At 39.4% G+C, this 22,725-nt stretch overlaps 1 protein-coding gene across 2 annotated transcripts in view; it reads right to left on the bottom strand.

Moving 5' to 3' along the window:
- Positions 1–22,725, bottom strand: part of shtd (shattered) — a 786,765-nt gene that overhangs the window by 365,589 nt on the left and 398,451 nt on the right. For both annotated transcript variants that reach the window (XM_067155551.2, XM_068229717.1), the window contains exon 15: positions 1,319–1,486. In XM_067155551.2, coding sequence (XP_067011652.2) covers positions 1,319–1,486 — 168 coding nt within the window. The remainder of the gene's footprint in view (positions 1–1,318; positions 1,487–22,725) is intronic.

Raw genomic sequence — 22,725 nt, 5'->3', positions numbered from 1 at the left:
GCAAGGATGCAGTTTGTCCCCCCTCCCTTTCAATAACAGGCAGTAAAGGAAAGCAAAGAGGAAGTGAATCACAATCCCAGGAGAGGAAATTAAAACCCTGAGATTTTCTGAATGTCATTACATCTGGGACTGCAGAAGATCTGTGAGGTTTGGGGAAGGAGTACAACATGAGGAAGTTAGTTGGGCAGCAAAATATCAAACGATGACAGAAGTAAGGAGGACACAAGCAAGGAAAGCCTTTCTTAAGAAAAGAAATTTGCTCACTTTGAACATTGATGTAGGAATTAGAAAGATGTGTTTGAAGAGCGTGGACGATAACTAGCTCAGAAAGAAACAGAATAGAAATGTGGTTTTACAGAAGAATGCTGAAGGTAAGATGGATAGATCAAATCATGAATGAAGAACCTAAGACACAGTGATTTCATCCTGTTTTGAATTGTTATAAAACCAAATTTTGTAAGGTAAGAGGTCCACAACCTCGCTATCATTTGTTTTCATTTTTTTTTTTCTTAGGTTAACACAGTTTTTAGATTCAATTATGTTTTGTATTAACCTCTGTTTTCACTGAATTTTAACGCAGAGAGTTGTTTTTTGCTCCACATGATGTAAATATTGTATACTAGGTTGTTTTTATTTCAGTCATGTGTCTCTTTCGTTTTTTCATTTGTTCCTTCATTATGTTTTTTTTCCACATTTTTGGCTTGTATTATGTAAATTAGTTCAACCCCTCTCTTTTCTCACTGAAGATGCCTCAAACGACCTGAAACATGTTTCAATTAGATTACTCCATGTAATGATGGAATTATATAAGGTACTGAATTAGGAGGATGCACTTAATTTTACCTTTGTAAAGTGAAAACTGTCAATAGCTAAGGGCTTTAACGTCGCACCGACACAGATAGGTCTTATGGCGACAATGGGATAGGAAAGGCCTAGGAGTTGGAAGGAAGCGGCCGTGGCCTTAATTAAGGTACAGCCCCAGCATTTGAAACTGTCAATATAGAATGATTCTAATATCTTGTAATAGGATGTAGTAGTTATGTACAAACGAAAAGATTAGGTCAGGATAGGGTGGCATGGAAGGCTGCATCAATCCAGTCTATGGACTGATGACTCAAACAACAACAACAACAACAACAACAACAACAACAACAACAACAACAACAACAACAACAACAACAACAACAACAACAACAACAACAACAACAACAACAACAACAACAACAACAACAACAACAACAACAACAACAACAACAACAACAACAACTTGCATCAAAATAACAAATGGAAGTATTCAAATGAAGTGAGAAGCAGCTACCTGGACTACGTTACGAGTGTCCGGATTGACCATGCTGATGTGTGGGAATGGAGGAGGCTGCAGTCCTCTCAAGAGCAAGTACAGGTGGTTGAACACGTCTGGAGGCTCTGGGCCCAAGAAACTGGGGAAGTTCAGCTTCTTCACATCCTCCTCTGATATCTGGCTCGCCTGGAAAATGGAGCAATTTAACTCATTAACCTTACAAGGACAAATTACAAAGAATCAAAATAAAAAATTAAATCAAAATCACTATTGATCTGCTTTAGGCAGTCACCCAGCTGGCAGATTGCTATCTGTTGTTTTCCTACCTTTTCTTAATGATTGCAAAGAAATTGGAAAGGCATTGAATCTCCTTGGTATTTCTTCCTATCAACTCTTTCCTTAAGTGATTGCAAGAAAATGAATTGTCCATTGAATTCCAACTTAAGTCTTTTCATTTGTGATCTTTCTACTTAAAGTTTGCCAGATTGCCACTTTCAAACTTATTCGTCATATGGTGTCATCACGCCACATTCCTGACTTTGAAGACACTCAACACTTATTACAGGTCATTATCCTCATGGTTACTCCGTATCGAATGAATGCTTATTACAGTCAGTAATTATGTTAATAAGAAGTATTTCTTGTTCAATACAAATCACCTTTTTGGTGTTTATACCTTCATACAATGTTGTTTTTAGACCACTGAAATTTTAATATTGACTTTTTAATATGTTTACAACTGTTCAAGAACATCATTTTAAGATTAAAATTAAGGCTCAAGATGCTCTTTATATGAGTGAAACATGTCCCTTAGAGAATTTAATTGTATGAAAGTGTAAACACCAAAAAGGTGATTTGTACTGAACAAGAAATACTTCTTATTATAATTGCTGTGAATAACATACCACTTAATCGTCTCCGTTCTCGCAAGTCTTCCCAGCCCAAACTCTGCAACATTTTTGTAACTCTACTATTTTGTCGGAAATCACCCAGAACAAATCAAGCTGCCTTTCTTTGGATTTTTTCTAGTTCTTGAATCAGGTAATCCTGGTGTGGGTCCCATACACTGGAACCATACTCTAGTTGGGGTCTTACCAGAGACTTATATGCACTCTCCTTTACATCCTTACTACAACCCCTAAATACCCTCAGAATCATGTGCAGAGATCTGTACCCTTTATTTACAATCATACTTATGTGATTACCCCAATCAAGATCTTCCCTTATATTAAGACCAAGGTACTTACAATGATCCCCAAAGGGAGCTTTCACCCCATCAACGCAGTAATTAAAACTGAGAGGACTTTTCCTATTTGTGAAACTCACAACCTGACTTTTAACCCCGTTTATCGTCATACCATTGCCTCAGATCAAAAATTAGATGGATGGCTTTTCCGGTGTTTGCTCTATTAACGAGCGTTTCGTCTTAGGTCTGACACTAGACTCTTCAGAGTGGGATGTGTCAGACCCTACCCACTGACGCTGGGGTGTATGCAGGTGAACTTATCAGAAGCTTATTTATGAAGCACAGTCTGATAACTGCATAATTCCCTCCATGGGAACTTAGAATTTCCATACCATTGCCTGCCGTCCGTGTCAGAATATTATCAAGGTAATTTTGCAGTTGCTCACAATCTTGTAACTTATTTATTACCCTGTACAGAATAACATCATCTGCAAAAAGCCTTATCTTTAATTCCACTTCTTTACACATATCACTGATATATATACATAAAGGTCCAATAATACTGCCTTGAGGAATTCCCCTCTAATTTTCCGAGTTCTATTTCCACGAAACTTAACCACCCATTCAGTCACTCTTTCCACAAGTCCAATTGCAATCATTTTTGCCAGTAGTCTCCCATGCCTTAGATTGGTCAACTGCAATACAGTCCATTTGACCTCCTGAATCCAGAATATCTGCTATATCTTGCTGGAATCCTACAAGTCGAGCTTCAGTGAAATAACCAAAACCTTTCCTAAAACTGACCTGCCTTCTATCAAACGAGTTATTAATTTTGCAAACATGTCTAATATAATCAGAAAGAATGCTTTCCCAAAGCTTACGTGCAATGCATGTCAAACTGACTGCCCTGTAATTTTCAGCTTTATGTCTATCACCCTTTCCTTTATACACAGGGGATTCTATAGTAACTCTCCATTCATTTGGTATAGCTCCTTTATGCAAACAATAATCAAATAAGCACTTCAGATATGGTACTATATCTCAACCCATTGTCTTTAGCATATCCCCCGAAACTTTATCAATTCCAGCTGCTTTTCTAGTTTTCAACTTTTGTAGTTTACTGTATATGTTACTGTTGTCATAGCTAAATTTTAATACTTCGTTAGCATTAGCCACCTCCTCTACCTGGACATTATCCTTGTGAACAACAATTTTTTACATACACACTCGCCTGGTTCATTAATGATTTATAGAATATCCTTCTTGGAACCTGTTTCTGCCTTAAAGTACCTATACATACTCTTCCATTTTTCACTAAAATTTGTATGACCGCCAATTGTGCTTGCCATCATGTTATCCTTAGCTGACTTCTTAGCTAGATTCAATTTCCTAGTAAGTTCCTTCAATTTCTCTTTACTTCCACAGCCATTTCCAACTCTATTTCTTTCCAGTCTGCACCTCCTTCCTAGTCTCTTTACTTATCTATTATAATATAGTGGATCTTTACCATTCCTTACCACCTTTAAAGGTACAAACCTATTTTCACATTCCTCAACAATTGCTTTAAACCCATCCCAGAGTCTGTTTACATTTTTATTCATCGTTTTACACCGATCATAGTTATTTTTAAAAACTCCCTCATGCCTGTTTTATCAACCATACGGTTACCGCCTAATAGACCTAATTTTAATATCTTCCTTTCTTTCACATTTATTTTTAACTACCACAAAAACTACTCCATGATCACTAATACCACCTATTACTTCGGTTTCTCTATAGAGCTCATCCGGTTTCACCAGCACCATATCCAGAATATTCTTCCCTTTAAGTGGTTCCATCACTTTCTGAATAAGATGCCCTTCCCATATTAATTTATTTGCCATTTGTTGGTCATGATTCCTGTCGTTCGCATTACCTTCCCAATTGACATTTGGTAAACTGAGATCACCCGCTACAATCATGTTCCTTTCCTTATCATTTCCCACATAGCTGATTATCTTATAAAATAATTCTGAATCAGCGTCTGAGTTTCCCTTTCCCGGTCTGTACACTCCAAATACATCAAGTTGCCTATTATCTTTAGAGATGAGCCTTACACCTATAATTTCATGTTTATCATCTTAACTTTTTCGTAGCTTACAAATTCTTCTTTCACCAGAATGAATATTCCCCCTCCTACCATTCCTGTCCTACCTCTACGATATATACTCCAGTTCGGTGGGAAAATTTCTGCGTCCATTATATCATTTCACAGCCATGATTCAACTCCTATTACAATATCTCGTGAGTATATATCTATTAAATTACTTAATTCTGTTGTGATTATTGGGATTTGATTATTTGGACTCGGAAGACGGCGATGAATTATGTATGTAAAGTATTTATTCATTTGTTTGTTTTGGTTTCTCCTCAGTATGTGAATTTTGGAATTGTTTGATTTGTTTGAAGTTAATATGATTTTAAGATTATTTGATTGTCATGGTAATTCTGGTGCATACTGTACCACACGCACCACATCGGCGTGGGATATTTCCGGTTTCGTAAAGTTGCTCAAGGCTTCCTAAATGTTCTTTGTCAGCACTATTTTTTTCTGCGCTCCTATTGGAGAAAATAAAAGTAAATGTGATTGGTAGGTGAAGGAAAACATCGTACGCTCATTGGCCGTTGTAAGATTTCATAATTTCCGGAGAGAAGCGTTGTCGCTGGAGCCTTGCTCTGCGAGGGCGTCTTTTCTGTTTGACCACTGAAGGGAACGGTCACCTTCCAAGGTACGGGTCTTCTTGGCCCCGCCATCCGGTAAGCACTTGATTATTTTTTAACTTTTCAGGTATTCAGTTTCAGATGTAGTGTTTCATTTAATTTATCTTGCCGGAGCGTACCCGTGTTTCCTTCTGCTTCCAAATGTTATCATTATGACTTAGCCGTTTCGGTAAGTCACCTCACTTTGTTAAGAGATAGTTCCCGTTTGTTGTTTTGTAAATTAAATGTTATACGCCTTTCGAAATAATCTTTATAAGTAATATTTTCCTCGGGACTGTCTCGTTCATTCTGCTTTATCGTGGAATATTCATCTTTGGGTCGGGTACCCTTTCTCAGAAGTGTTTTTGAGGGGGCGACCCACTGAAGATGCTCTGCTCCATGATTAGACGTAAATGTTTTTCTCCTTAGATGTACATCTGCACTTTACTATGACGTTACCTTCTTTTTACTTATTTCTAACTGTTTTGGTTTTTTAAAGGTAACGCCACGACAGTGGAACGTCATGTGTGATGTTCCGGTGTAAAAGAAATTTAATAACTAAATGCTACCCTAATGGTAAACTGTAAATTGTAATGGTTGTTGAAATAATGCCGTCAAAATTTTAATGGTATATTGGCTATTGCTTTATATATGAAACTGCATATAAATTGTTAAGTAAAGTTTAGGATTACATTGACTTCGCTTCTTCAGTATTACCAATACCTTCCACCGCCTGGATATGGTTCCCAGCCGCTTCCCGGTTATCCTTTCTTAACAGTCATGTTGGTTAACCTGTTTGTTTTATTTTTTGTGATTTATGTGCTTGCAAATTTAGTTTCGTACATGTTGACATGCCTAGTGTAGAGTACTTTTGGTGAATGCACAACGGTAGCAAACATTTTCTCTTCATTAAACCTATTAATTGTAACCTTACCCTTTGGAGAGGTTACAGTATGTTAGCAGAGCGTGGTTATGTAAGGAGCGAAGACTTACAATCATCATTCTCGGCTAACTTTTCTAAAATTAATTTTAAATTTTAAGTTTGAATATAGTTTGTAAGAGTTCCGTGTGTATTCGTAATTCCCGGTTCTTGTTTTTCATGATTGTTGTGCAAGTTCAGCTCACCACGTGTTTTTCCTTCCGCGATGTGCAGTCTTGTGTTACTGTGTTTCTCTTGTAATTAACGGTTGGAGGAAATGGTGCGTCACTATTTGTAACAAGTTTCTTTTGACCACGTGTTTTGTAGTAAAGTGATATCTTCACATTTCGTGTGCTGTGTTTGCGTTTCGAAAGTCTTCTTTAATGAATTTCAACGTGTTTGATTATTTCAAGTCTTCTTCAATTCGTGTGTTTTGATCTTAACATTTGTGGGATTACTTGTTTTAAGCTATGTCATTAAATTATACTAAGTGCTGTACTTCAGTGCATGACCTGATGTTATCTCCCAAACAGCTGAGTTGCGTATTGTGTTGAAAACAGATGATTGCTTGACTAACTCCGAGATTATGAGCACTCAATTCAATCTTATAAATGTTCCTCGTGTCGTAATCATCTTCTTTTTCTTCTTCCAGATACGTAAATTGTGGTGTGTGTTTTGGTCAAGTTTTAGCATGGAGTCTCTTTTGTTTTTCTGAAATATTTGTCTCCGAAAATTTTCAGCAACAATTTTGAGGTTATGTTGTGAATTTTTGTCTATTTCTTCGAGTGTTTTTCTGTTCGTAAATCTCGTGTTTCGGCAAATTATTTTCTAAATTTTGGTTCTTGTCGCCTGGTATGTTATATTTGGTACCATTCTACTTGTGTGATCTTCTAAAGTAAATTTTACGTCATGTTTTAGCTCAGTTTAAATTTAAATTTCCGGTCATGTGTTGTTTTTGGTCTATTGCTGGATCTGGGCTCGTTTCCAAGTGGGTATGGGACTATTTTGGTGACTGTTTCCCAACTAGCTGCTAAATTACGAAAGTTTCCTAGTTTGTCTTGTGCTTTTCCATCGTGTAAGTGTCTGTTTCCTTGTCACGTATATTTATTAACCCGTGTATTCCTATATTTGCTAGGGAGGGTTCTATGAGGACTTGGGTAGGCTCATAGGGTGACACGTGTTCACCATATCTTTAGACCAGGTAATGCTGAGGCTCATTACGGATCTGCACTTGTGCTCCTGACATGTTGGAAATCTAGTGTATCTGGTATGAGATTCCTCGTAATCTTTTCTTGGTATTAGGTGCCTAGATGGAAAATGATGTCCTTTGTTATTGTAAAATGATTGCTAGGAAGATTTTCTGCAAATGTTCATTTTGGTGTTCTTACGCTGAGCCATAAATTATTGTTAAATTCATAGTAGGTTGGCAGATTGTCAAGATTTTCTTTCTGTTATTTTAAATTTGTCGCTAGTGAAATTTTGAAGGTATCGCGATTTAGCTGAGCCTTTTAGTTAATTTTCCTTCTTGTTTTGTCTTGTTCGATTTTATTGATATTAAAAATTTCTTGCATTACGGGTTCGTGTCTTCTAAATTTATGTACTCAATTTGTTTACATACTGTAACCTCTCCAAAGGGTAAGGTTACAATTAATAGGTTTAATGAAGAGAAAATGTTTGCTACCGTTGTGCATTCACCAAAAGTACTCTACACTAGGCATGTCAACATGTACGAAACTAAATTTGCAAGCACATAAATCACAAAAAATAAAACAAACAGGTTAACCAACATGACTGTTAAGAAAGGATAACCGGGAAGCGGCTGGGAACCATATCCAGGCGGTGGAAGGTATTGGTAATACTGAAGAAGCGAAGTCAATGTAATCCTAAACTTTACTTAACAATTTATATGCAATTTCATATATAAAGCAATAGCCAATATACCATTAAAATTTTGACGGCATTATTTCAACAACCATTACAATTTACAGTTTACCATTAAGGTAGCATTTAGTTATTAAATTTCTTTTACACCGGAACATCACACATGACGTTCCACTGTCGTGGCGTTACCTTTAAAAAACCAAAACAGTTAGAAATAAGTAAAAAGAAGGTAACGTCATAGTAAAGTGCAGATGTACATCTAAGGAGAAAAACATTTACGTCTAATCATGGAGCAGAGCATCTTCAGTGGGTCGCCCCCTCAAAAACACTTCTGAGAAAGGGTACCCGACCCAAAGATGAATATTCCACGATAAAGCAGAATGAACGAGACAGTCCCGAGGAAAATATTACTTATAAAGATTATTTCGAAAGGCGTATAACATTTAATTTACAAAACAACAAACGGGAACTATCTCTTAACAAAGTGAGGTGACTTACCGAAACGGCTAAGTCATAATGATAACATTTGGAAGCAGAAGGAAACACGGGTACGCTCCGGCAAGATAAATTAAATGAAACACTACATCTGAAACTGAATACCTGAAAAGTTAAAAAATAATCAAGTGCTTACCGGATGGCGGGGCCAAGAAGACCCGTACCTTGGAAGGTGACCGTTCCCTTCAGTGGTCAAACAGAAAAGACGCCCTCGCAGAGCAAGGCTCCAGCGACAACGCTTCTCTCCGGAAATTATGAAATCTTACAACGGCCAATGAGCGTACGATGTTTTCCTTCACCTACCAATCACATTTACTTTTATTTTCTCCAATAGGAGCGCAGAAAAAAATAGTGCTGACAAAGAACATTTAGGAAGCCTTGAGCAACTTTACGAAACCGGAAATATCCCACGCCGATGTGGTGCGTGTGGTACAGTATGCACCAGAATTACCATGACAATCAAATAATCTTAAAATCATATTAACTTCAAACAAATCAAACAATTCCAAAATTCACATACTGAGGAGAAACCAAAACAAACAAATGAATAAATACTTTACATACATAATTCATCGCCGTCTTCCGAGTCCAAATAATCAAATCCCAATTATCACAACAAATTCTATTCCTTCCTTTACAGTACTTCTACAGTTGAGCACAAACAGTTTTATGTCATCCCTACTTGATTTCCAGTTCCCAGTTCCTTGTTCCCTTATCACTGCTCCCTAGGCCACCCCATTTCCCTGAATGTACCTCCCTATAACCCTTCTAAACCAATATCCTAACTTATATGTATCATTGCGGTTTAAGTGAAGACCATCTGAGCACAGATCCCTATCTCCCACCCACCCATTAGGATCTAGAAATCTCACTCCCAGTTTCCCACACACCCACTCCATAATCTCATTTAAATCCCCGATTACCTTCCAGTCAGTATCCCTCCTGCTACAACCTTGCTGCATTTACCTGGTCCCACACATCCCCAACTATGTTGGTACTTATACCTGCTAGTCTTACGTTGTTATTACCAATGTGAAATGCTACCACCTTCTCCTTTCCCTCCTCCTTCTCTTCTACTTTCCTCAACATCTGCCTTAACCTAATTCCTGGATAACACTCTACCCTGGCATCCTTTCCTCCACACACTTTCCCAACGTGTCTAACGATGGAATCCCCCATGACCACGGCCTCACCCCTACCCACCTCATTTAATCCCCTCCTCTCCTGGTCAGCCCTATCTTTCCTGATAGCTGCAGAAGCTACTTTCTCCTCCCTTTTCCCCAACCCATGACCCTGTTCTACCTGTCTATTCCTATCCACTACTCCATATTTCCCTTTCCTACCTTTTCCCTTTCTCCTACTTCCACACTTCTCAGCAACAGTTCCATGCTCCTCATCTTCCCTCGGTTGTTCTACCTGCAGTGACTCATATCGATTTTTCACAGACACCTGTCCTGAATTCTGATCCTGAATGGAGCCCTTAGCCTGTAATCTCCTTCCCCTTAAAACATTAGAACCCTGTCTTCTACAATTATCCCCTTTCCTTCCCATCCCTCTTTTACACCTACTGTATCCTGTACATTGTTTGAGGGAGGCCTACTTTCCTTCCTGTCCTCTGAGAGAATCCTAATTATCTCCCTCAAACTCTCCAACTCCTTCCTCATACACCTTAATGCCTGGCCACACCCACAGTTCCTACACTTGCACTCCTTAGCCATTCTTTACTGAATAATGAAAAGAAAAAAAAAAAAACTTATTCTATGCAAAATAAAAATGAAAGGAAAGAAATATCGTCTAGGATAGTTCACAAAGGAACAAGACAATAAGGTAATTAATATAAGGTACTACACTACAATAGTACTTAGTTGTATGATTTTTCATTCCTACAATACCCTAACAGGATGAAAATTGCTGTTAATTACTGGAAACAGAGAAGAATACACACGAATTACACAATTCTAAACTGCAGTTAAGTTTACCCTAATTACTACAACAGAATTCCTGTAATAGAGTTACTACAGATACCACAGATACACAAATACTTCACAGTAAGAGAATAAACACACTATTTTCTAATAAGATACTATAATACACTACAATAATTTTAAACTATGTTAAAACTACATTCAGATACTACAATACACTACAATAATTCTTAAACTACGTTCTGACGTATCCTAATTACAATAGGTTATTACTAAGCACAAACAGAAATGAAAATTCCAATTAGGCCTAAAGTTAGATATTCGCAAGAACTACCAGTACTGAATGATTACCAACAAAGTTAAACATGTAGACAGATTAATATTAGTACTACTTTATCCTACTATGCTGTAACAGAAATGAAACCTGCCATTTGCACAAAAATACACGAATGTAACAGGCAAGATACTATCTAATACACCATATCTACACTACAATTCTCAACTGAAATGTGGTTATGTGATTATTACAGATGGTGGATTACTATTATTTTCCCTACTCCGTGGGACTGGGAATAAAAGTGTCTTTAAGTGCTGAAAAATACGAGGTTGTTTACAATAATTTCTCAAAACGACGCCAGGGACTTGAATTGCAATTATTGGGGTATAGGAACTTGATTATTAGCTAACCGCTCATAAATACTGAAAGACAAGGGTGTGAAATATGAATTACGGATACTTTAACTCCCTACTCAGAACTACAAATGATCGCACTACCTCAACGACGTCTTTCAAATTTGAAAATATGCGTAGATGCTGGCTCAGTATCGACTTGTCTCTAACACAGGCGCGGTCTAGCACACAGCTGGCCTTTGTTTGACTCCCAAGCAATGATGCATAAATAAATAAGCCCAGAGTGTTATCCATAACTAAATGTACACAATTGAAGCATATATCAAAATGGTTCCGTAACTGTCCATAGGCCTCTTCTAACACCATGGCTCGGTTTCTTGGTCTGCAAGCGCTCCTTCTCCTTTCTGGCTTGATAAAATATCTCTCTTTTCCTCTCATTACTTAGATTCATTGCAAGCCTGTGCTCATAGCTGGGTTGGATCCTCATCAATTACTATGTTCGCTTCCTTCTTCATCTTCTTCCTGGATCACATCCTCAGTTTCTAGATCTTCATCGATGCCTTCTTCTTATTCCCCCTCGTCTTCTTCCATGTCAACTTCATCTTGGGTTGTCCTGGCGGGTAGTAGGGTTTCAAGTTTGAGGCGTTAAATGTTTTTTCAATGGACCCATCCATGCAATGTACTTTATAGAAATTGTTCCCATAATCAAGTACGATGTGGTATGGACCTACATATAGCTCGGCAAATTTGTGATAGAAACATGCCGGCGCATTGGATGTCGTGGGTCTCTTTACCAGAATTAATTCATTCACTCTAAGTGGACGGTGGAATCGCTTTTCTCTCAATCTTCGTGATCGTTTCTCAGCCTGAGTCTTCATCATTTCAGCGGTACTTCTTACACACATTTTGGGCAATGGTCTGGAATCACTAGGACAAGGAATAACTCCATGCTACGGTCTGCTCGGATACTCATTCAAATGTACCACCATGGGTATCTGTCCGGTTGATTCATGGTGTGTGGAGTTAATACTCTCTCCATTATAATTGGTAACACATCTAGCCATTTCCAGTGTTTGTTTGGGATGAAGATTCTACAATACTTTGCAATTTTGCGCATAACTCTCTCACTAGGATTCGAATCCGGGTGGCGTACACAACTCAAGCTTCCCAAGCTTGCGCTTGAAGGTTGGAGACATGAACTGCGGCCCATTGTCGCTCAATATGTTTGCTGGTTTTCCCATCTTTGTAATAATTTTGTTTTTCATCTGGTACAGAGCCGATCTAGTGTTCGCCTTCTGTACAGGATAGAGTGTTACAAATTTAGTGAACACATCCATCCAAAAAAGTATGTGTTTCACAGCACGACGGCTTGCAGGTAAGGGACCGAAATAGTCTATAGCATACAGTTGTCTCGGCTCACTGGGTAGTATAGGCTTTGGCGCTTGCTTCAGTAAGAAGGTATTAGGTTTTATGAGCTGACATTTATCGCATACACGAAGAACCTGCTGCACCATACGTCTCATTCGAGGCCAGATAAACGTTTCTTGGAACACTGCTGTTACCTTCTCTATCCCAGCATGTCCAGTAGCATGGTGTGCTAACCAGATCAGATCTATTTGGAACACTGGTGGGAAAACTATACAAAACTTTGTGTGTTCCTTATCGATAAATTTATGCAATAGGTTATTAAACAGATGGTATGAGGTTGCCTTCATCTGTGCTTCATTGAATCTAGGTGTGCCAGGTTCGATCTCTTTCTTGAAAAAGTCTATCATGAGGCAGGTAGGCGGTTAGTTTGCCTGCTCCTGATTGATATCTCATAACTGGTTGATAATGGTCTGGTCCTCGTCATCCAATAGAGCTAGATTAATTGCCGCTTCGTCTGGGTTTGGGTTCCTGCTAAGCGCATCGGCTACCACATTTAATTTGCCGGGGCAGTGTTCGAACGTAAGGTCAAACTGCTGAATAAATAAAGACCCTCTGCACACACGATCGCTTTCCAAATTGGACTTCATGGTAAATGTAAGGGCCTTATGGTCAGTCCTGATGGTAACTGGATATCCGTATATATACTTTCGCCATTGGTTAGAGCTACAACGGTAGACAGCATCTGCAACTCTGTAGTAGTCCATTTAAGTTCATGAGGCCTTTACTTCCTGCTCATAAATGCAAGGTAAGCCGTTTTCTACTCGCTCTCGGGCGTCTCTTGGAATAAAACTGCTCCTATTCCCACAGAGGATGCGTCAGTTTGAATGAAAAAGCGTTGATCGTAGGATGGATAACGCAGTTTAACGGTTTTTTGGAATGCACCTTGGTGGACATCGCTCCACTTCCACCTATTATTGCTCTTGCTGAGGTGCCATGGTATCTGTATAAGAGATACAATGATATGCAAAGAAATGGCATAATCCCAGGAAATGGTGAATATGCTTTATTCTAGTCGGCTTCGGAAAATTTTGTATGGCTGAAATTTTCACAGGGTTTTGCCAAATCCCTTTTCCGTCAATTACACGGCCAAGAAATAGAGTACTTCGTTGACAGAAGTGAGATTTTTCCAAGTTAATTTTGAAGCTACAGCTGTTTAAATCCTCTAACAATAAATCAATTTTCTTGAGATGTCCCTCTATTCTTTTGGGGCACAAATTATGTCATCAATATATCTCATGGTGAACACTTTAACTAATGGACTGAGGTTCTTTTCCAAAGCTCTGACGAGTGCAGAACTCGAATTAGCCAAACCGAATGGAAGCCTCTGCTTGATCCAGGATGTAGTGAGATGTGATGGAATGACGATGTAAGGTCCACGGTTCAGAAGAATTCGATCCCTCCGAACTTCGTCAACATGTCCTTTAGAACAGGAGCCTGTTCATACTCCGGGACTAAGCATTTGTTTACCACCCTAGCATACAAGCAAACTCCAATTGATCCATTCGCTTTAGGCACAGCGAGGATAGGATTAAGAAACGGTGTGGGTGATTTGACAATTACAGTAGAACCTCAATTATACGTTCCCGGAAACTACGTTTTTCCATATTATTTGTTTAAATTATGTGGTCCTGCAAGCATTTTAATTAAATCACGTAAAAATCACGCATTATCCGTTCCTCGAAGAAATGATTTCCCGGATCAACCGTCCAGATATTTCAGTCCCATCAATGCTAAATCCTCAATCACACGTTTTCCAAGAAACTGTATCTGACGAAAGGACAGCTAACTTACGGCATACTTAAGGATCTTGGTGTTGATGTCCCGTCACTGTGGTAATTTGAAGAAGTACTGTACTGGAAAAGTGATCGGCGGTGAACTTGCATAAGAGATCATCTTAGCATTGCATTTGTGTAGTATTATTTAGAGAATCCTCGGAAATCATAAAGCTGAGTGCCCTCGACAATTGGAAGGAGACAGAGCACATTTCAACAGCTCTATATGAAGACGGATCGAATTTCGTCAAATGTTCGTACTTGAAAAACATCTACATTATGTCCAGGACGAGATGTTTACTTTTTTTACTTTTTTCAAGTGCGTCGCCGAACAGGTATTCGGCACTTCCTCAGGGTACAGTATAGTCACTGCGCTTTCAGGCAGAAATTGAAACTGCACCTTCTTAAGTAACACATATTTAGTATTTTAGTATTATTGTATATGATTATGTTACATGTTATAATTCTAATGTTAGGTCCGTGGTGAAATGTACGTAAATGCAAAGTATATTACAAGTTTAAAGTTAAAAACTTCATTATTGTTCCGTATTGAATAGAGAAATAAGATGTACAATATTATAGGTTAGGATCCACCTTTCAATACTCCGTAATAAGATGGTAAAAAGTAGTTACAACCTGTTTAATGGGACCGGTTTCAACACATTTTAAGTGTCATCATCAGCCAATTTGCGAAGATCTTAAAACAACTAGCACATTGAATACAGGCAAAAAATTAACATTGTATCATAACGTAGCAATTCAGTAAATGTTCAAAACACAATAATCACAGTCAAGAGAGTAAACAGAACATCACTATCTTGCGCCGAAAACAAATATAGCTGAAGTTCATAAGCAGGTCAAATATTCGCTTATGTAAAGTCGTTGCTAGGCAGGTCTTGTAGGCATTTGTTTCTCCGGCCGAAGAGCAAAAGGTGACGTGAATGAAGTCCTAGGAAAACAGTGTAGGATTTAATTTCGTCAAATTTCAAAGTGGATATATAGGTTTTATAAAATAATTTAAAACGTTAAAAAAGAATAAAGCCAAATAAAAAATATATTTTTAAAAATAGGAAGAAATAATGAAAGAAATACGAGGTTCAACTCGAAACAACTTGCCGTAGTAATTGATAAAGAAATGATAAATAGAGAAAGGGGGGACGTTAATTAGAGGGTGGTGATGGTGGTGGTGGTGGTGGTGGTGGTGGTAATTGTTATTAGAGGAAATACAATTGGGCAACAATCCTTAATATAATACTAATTAGAAGAAAAAAGAAAAAGAACCGACACTTCGAAAAATGAAGATATCGGTTAAAGGAAGACAAGGGCCACGAAGGGCGTGAAAATGAAAGACTCCCTAGCCCTCGCAAACCTAATAGCATCGGGGTCGGAAAAGAACAAGAATTGACCAAGGGAGGTCGGACAGGATAGATGAAAGTGAGGAGCCTGGCACAAGTAAGTGGAAGCAATGCCAGGACTCAGCTAAGGGCCCCGTGGTCGCCAACCCACGCTCTGAAGTTCAGAGCCCCTGGGGGATGGAGGATGGGAAGGAAAGAAAAAATGGAAGGGATCCGATACTTCGAAAAATGAAGATATCAGCCAAAGGAAGACAACGGCCACGAAGGGCGTGAAAATGAAAGAATCCCTAGCCCTCGGAAAACTAATAGCGTCGGGGTCGGAAAGGAACAAGAGTTGACCAAGGGAGGTCGGACAGGATAGATGAAAGTGAGGAGCCTGGCGCAAGTAAGTGGAAGCAATGCCAGGACTCAGCTAAGGGCCCCCGTGGTCGTCAACCTACGTTCCGAAGTTCAGAGCCCCTGGGGGATGGAGGGTGGGAAGGAAAGAAAAAATGGAAGGGATCCGATACTTCGAAAAATGAAGATATCAGCCAAAAGAAGACAAGGGCCAACGAAGGGCGTGAAAATGAAAGACTCCCTAGCCCTTCGGAAACCTAAAAGCGTCGGGGTCGGAAAGGAACAAGAGTTGACCAAGGGAGGTCGGACAGGATAGATGAAAGTGCGGAGCCTGGCACAAGTAAGTGGAAGCAAGTAAGTATCGGATCCCTTCCATTTTTCTTTCCTTCCCACCCTCCATCCCCCAGAGGTTCTGAACTTCGGAACGTGGGTTGGCGACCACGGGGGTCCTTAGCTGAGTCCTGGCATTGCTTCCACTTACTTGTGCCAGGCTCCTTACTTTCATCTATCCTGTCCGACCTCCCTTGGTCAACTCTTGTTCCTTTCCGACCCCGACGCTTTTAGGTTTCCGAAGGGCTAGGGAGTCTTTCATTTTCACGCCCTTCGTTGGCCCTTGTCTTCTTTTGGCTGATATCTTCATTTTTCGAAGTATCGGATCCCTTCCATTTTTTCTTTCCTTCCCACCCTCCATCCCCCAGGGGCTCTGAACTTCGGAACGTAGGTTGACGACCACGGGGGCCCTTAGCTGAGTCCTGGCATTGCTTCCACTTACTTGCGCCAGGCTCCTCACTTTCATCTATCCTGTCCGACCTCCCTTGGTCAACTCTTGTTCCTTTCCGACCCCGACGCTATTAGTTTTCCGAGGGCTAGGGATTCTTTCATTTTCACGCCCTTCGTGGCCGTTGTCTTCCTTTGGCTGATATCTTCATTTTTCGAAGTATCGGATCCCTTCCATTTTTTCTTTCCTTCCCATCCTCCATCCCCCAGGGGCTCTGAACTTCAGAGCGTGGGTTGGCGACCACGGGGCCCTTAGCTGAGTCCTGGCATTGCTTCCACTTACTTGTGCCAGGCTCCTCACTTTCATCTATCCTGTCCGACCTCCCTTGGTCAATTCTTGTTCTTTTCCGACCCCGATGCTATTAGGTTTGCGAGGGCTAGGGAGTCTTTCATTTTCACGCCCTTCGTGGCCCTTGTCTTCCTTTAACCGATATCTTCATTTTTCGAAGTGTCGGTTCTTTTTCTTTTTTCTTCTAATTAGTATTATATTAAGGATTGTTGCCCAATTGTATTTCCTCTAATAACAATTACCACCACCACCACCACCACCACCACCACCATCACCACCCTCTAATTAACGTCCCCCCTTTCTCTATTTATCATTTCTTTATCAATTACTACGGCAAGTTGTTTCGAGTTGAACCTCGTATTTCTTTCATTATTTCTTCCTATTTTTAAAAATATATTTTTTATTTGGCTTTATTCTTTTTTAACGTTTTAAATTATTTTATAAAACCTATATATCCACTTTGAAATTTGACGAAATTAAATCCTACACTGTTTTCCTAGGACTTCATTCACGTCACCTTTTGCTCTTCGGCCGGAGAAACAAATGCCTACAAGACCTGCCTAGCAACGACTTTACATAAGCGAATATTTGACCTGCTTATGAACTTCAGCTATATTTGTTTTCGGCGCAAGATAGTGATGTTCTGTTTACTCTCTTGACTGTGATTATTGTGTTTTGAACATTTACTGAATTGCTACGTTATGATACAATGTTAATTTTTTGCCTGTATTCAATGTGCTAGTTGTTTTAAGATCTTCGCAAATTGGCTGATGATGACACTTAAAATGTGTTGAAACCGGTCCCATTAAACAGGTTGTAACTACTTTTTACCATCTTATTACGGAGTATTGAAAGGTGGATCCTAACCTATAATATTGTATATTACAAGTGTTATTTTAATATCCACAATACTTTGTATTTACGATTATGTTATCGAGATCAGAACAGATGTTGCACCTTACATACATAAAGCCACGGGAGGTTTTGGGATTGCCTATTACTGTTTTTGTCCTAATATAAGACTGGGAATTTCACGTTTCTGTGTTAGAATGTTATAAAAGCCACAGCCGTTTTATCTGCACACGTTACATTTAAAAACTTTGTATGATTTCGCACTCGTACCGACTTGTACTGTGAGCGCACTTTCCAACAGAGTTCAAGGTCATGAATAATCGTAATTTCGGAAGTGTTAATGATATTTCTTCTCTTTCCAATTTGACTGTGATTAGTGAAGGGCAGAACTAAATATAATGCATTTAAAGATAAAAATGTCATGATGTTCCGTATTGAACTGTATCACAATTAAACTGAATAGGTTGAACTACGTTATTTGTTATTTCAATTTAATTGTAAATATAATGCATTCAAGAACTTGAGGATTGATACTTTCGAAACCATATTCTCGTGTTCAACATAACCTTTAAAAGTCAATGTAGACCTAATTTACGTGGTACAAGATTTCCATAAACTGGCTAGGAACAGTATACTGGTGACCAAATTACAATGGAAGATTTAAAAAAGGATTTTGCCAACATGTTGGCCGCTTTTGTACCTAATTTTCTTTATTTTATTAGATTAGAGATTTTTGTGCGGCTTGGTGTTACGGGTATTAGACTTTTTGAAGAGTTTGGCTGAACTGAAGGTTTTCAGAAGTGTCCCCGGTAAAACTGAATGTAAAGTTTCGAGATTTTTAAGTTGCGTACGGTAATTAACGTATGAAGCCAGCCCTGCCATCTAACATGCCTGCCTCTCACCTGGAGGGCCCGGGTTCGATTACTGGCCACGTCAGGCATTCTTACCTGGATATGAGGGCTGGTTCCAGGTTCAATCATTCTATTTTATTTATTTAGCGTATGGCCCATACAATCAAGTCGAGTTCAGAAATAAATTATATACATATTTACATAACAAGAAAACAATGAACAAGAAAAGGCTCCTTACAACTGACTGTCAAGATCACTGATCCACTGTATTGCTTCTGGAGTTGCCATCAGTAAATCCACTTTGCTGCCAGTGTATGCCCGCGTTTCACACACTCTGACAATATGATGTATGGTTTGTCGTGCAGCTCCACAGTCACACGCGGGTGTCGGCAACTTGTTCCATTTAAACAACATGTCTCTGCATCTACCATGGCCTGTTCTTATTCTGTTCAGAGCAGACCATGTTTTACGTGGTAGTTGGAATCCACTTGGAGGTTTGGCATTCGAGAACATACTGTGCAGGTGCATCTCCGTTGCTGCTTTCCACCGTCTTTTCCACTCTGTAGTTGGGTTGTAGCCTCCAGCAACCATGTGCAAGGCGTTACGTAAAGCTGGATGGCGTGAACTTAATCTGTTTTGGTTGATAGTTCGTAGATCTTCATGTACAGGTAGAACGGGGTTCCTTAAGATTTTATTGAATTCCTTGATGAGAGCGGTGGATCTGCGTAAATCAGATGGCATTATTCCAGATAGAAGCGGGAGCCAATGAGTTGGTGTAGATCGAATTGTGCCAGTTATTATGTGCATAGTGGGATTCAATTCAGTATCAATGAGTCTCGTGTGATGACTGTTCATCCATACTGGAGCACAGTACTCAGCACTTGATTACCTTTAATTGAGGAGCTATTTAATGGTGATATGGCAACTCCGGTCTAGAGAGCCAGGAATAACTGCCAAGGGGATTCGTCACACTGACCATGCGTCACCTTGTGATCTGCAGGCCTTCGGACTGAGGGCGGTCACTTGGTAGGCGGGAGACACATTGGGGCTGAAGTTTGGTTTGATTTAGGGGCGTTTGTAAGATTATAAGTATACATATTTCATTTTTGTGATGTTCAGCCAAATTGTTGATGGTTCTTTTGTTCCCGCATTTTCTGTTTTCCCTTGTTGTACGTTTTTTCTCCATGGTCCCTCCAAACAACAGAGAATCAAGGTTCCACTGTATTTCATTCTTCTCTATAGCTTCAATAATCTCCTTGACTCGGGGAAATAACTTCTCTGGAATTGGGTATGGTCGTTGCTCGAATGGTTCCCTATTATTTACAACAATCTTACACTCATAGTTGGGGATCCTTTCGTGTTTCGAACCGAAAACAGTTTTGTGCTTAATTAACATATCCCATAGCTTTCCGCATGTCTCATCATCTACTGGGGCTTCAGCTACCAGGCAATAATTGGTTAAATTTTGCTTCCTCGTCATCTTCTTCCAGGTTAGTGATCATTATCTCAAAATCCCTTTGTAATTGTTCACAATGTTGTAGCTAGTTGGCCGGGAAATCGATCGACTCCTTTTCCCCCCGTCCACCGCTGTAGTCCAAATCTGTTCCTCGTCGAAATCTTCCTCTGCCTGATTTAATTTCAATTCCTCATCTGCATTATCCATCCAAAGGATTACATTGTTAGTCCCCATCAATTATGGCCTTATAACTACATAGAAAATCTGTGCCTAATATCAGATTATACTCCATTTTGTGCAGGATCACATAAGGATGTGACATGATAGAATTTCCTACTTCCAGGTCCAATAGGGCTTCCCCTTCGCATACTGTGGTTTTGTCTCAAGTATTATTACAATATTATAAGTCCACCTGTTCAATACAATACAATATGATCCACTATTTCATATGGTCAAATATTTTTTATACATAATACATAAAAGTCAAAGGTACATGTTTCACCCTCCTTACGGGCATCATCAGCCTATATCAATCTTAAAAATAATACATATACTTATAAATTATAGGTTAAAATGTTGAAAAATGGTTTCGTAAAACATGATACAATAACATCTAAAACAACGATAATGCACCAAAGTATGTTAAAAGAAAGTGAAATTAACAGTTTTGAAGCTTAAAACGTGATTAAACATTAAATTTTGAGAGTCTAAAACTAAAATGGATCCATATTTTTATAATATCATTAAGACTGTGATGGCCTTGAGTATAAACACAATCATCAAAGGGGGATGTTTCTTCAATTCCCAAGTTGAATCCAAGGTGGTAAAATCACTGTCAGTTATTTAAAACGGAAGTGTGAATGTAATAAACAAGTTAAAAATGTATATGTTTGGGATATCTGAAAGTCGAGAAGAAAATGGAACTTCTGTAGAGGCGTTGCTTGTGATAAAACGTATGTCAAAGCTAGCGGAGTTCGGAAATTATGGAAGTCGAATGGATCTAAAAGATAGTCAAGTTGATATTATAATTCCGTTGAAACATTTGTTGGAAGAAATGTTCAGGATTTTTCGTACGGAGCGTATTCAGTACGTCAGGTTGTTACAGCAACACTAGCTTGACTGGGTTTTCGACTTCTAGTATTATAACAGTGTGGCTAGCTTCGCCCCTGTTCCAGCTGAAACCTGCTCCTCTCGTTTCTTCTGTCCTATTATTTTGAGTCCAATTTCCACTCCGTGGTTGTCCATTTTCATCCGTCCTAATTTCACGTGACATAGTTTAAGTTCCTGAGCTTGGCCTTCATGGCGGTGAGCCATCACTCAAGTCAACCATATGGATCACCTCTGCATGTCTTGGTTTGACGCCTGATCGAGTTGCCTCAGCGTCCTCTGCATCTCGAGTGGTAATGGCTATCATTTTGCTCTCGGAAGGCGGCATGTCTAGATCCCTACTGTGGTTTTATCGGGTATTATTCCATAGTTGGGGCATTAGGGTTTAATCCCTGGTTCTGCTGGTCCTGCCGGTAATTACGGTACTGCGTGCTCTCTGCGTTGTGACCTAGTTCTTCAGCGCTCCCTTGTATCGCTTCCTTCCAGTGTGTTTCTCTCTGCTGTTTGTCCCGCAGCTCTGCAACATATCTTTGGGAATCCACGTTTCTTTGCTTGTAATAAGGATGATAATTTTGATTTATTCTCCTGTTCCTATGGTCTATGTCATCCCAACGGTGATATGGTCACCGTTGTCCTGTGAACCCTCTATACTTGTGTCTTTAAGTCCGTCCATGGTTTCCATTAGAGTAATTTCATCCTCTAGCTTCGCCCCTGTTCCAGCTGAAACCTGCTCCTCTCGTTTCTTCTGTCCTATTATTTTGAGTCCAATTTCCACTCCGTGGTTGTCCATTTTCATCTGTCCTAATTTCACGTGACATAGTTTAAGTTCCTGAGCTTTGCCTTCATGGCGGTGAGCCATCACTCAAGTCAACCGTATGGATCACCTCTGCATGTCTTGGTTTGACGCCTGATCGAGTTGCCTCAGCGTCCTCTGCATCTCGAGTGGTAATGGCTATCATTTTGCTCTCGGAAGGCGGCATGTCTAGATCCCTAAATTTAATTATTTGTGATACAAAAAATTGTGAAAATTTTGTTGGAAGCGTGGCTGGATACTTTCAGGAATAAAGCTCCATGCGAAGCCCTTACAGTACCGAAACATCCCAAAATTTGCGTAGGAAAGCTACTTTAAATTCCTTGTAATTGCTGAAAGTATAGTGAAAAGCCATCATCCATTCAAGAGCTGAGTCTGATAAGAATTTTTCCACTGTCCGTAGCCTCCTCTCCGGTGGTATCCTGCAGTCAACCAGATAGTCATCCATCTCTCTGAGGAAAGCTCGTGGCGTGCAGTCATCCATACCACTGAACTTGCGAAGTTTATCTTCAGACGTACGGAGAATGTTATAAACAGGCACGCCACAAGATACAATCGGTGTCAACATTCTCTCATCTGGTCAGGGGAGATGTAGCAATTCATTAATCAATGCCGA

The sequence above is a fragment of the Anabrus simplex genome, chromosome 11, assembly GCF_040414725.1.
Source record: "Anabrus simplex isolate iqAnaSimp1 chromosome 11, ASM4041472v1, whole genome shotgun sequence".
NCBI classification, from domain to species: domain Eukaryota; kingdom Metazoa; phylum Arthropoda; class Insecta; order Orthoptera; family Tettigoniidae; genus Anabrus; species Anabrus simplex.
Note: the sequence above shows the minus strand (reverse complement) of the source record. Positions and strands in the feature narration are given on the sequence as shown.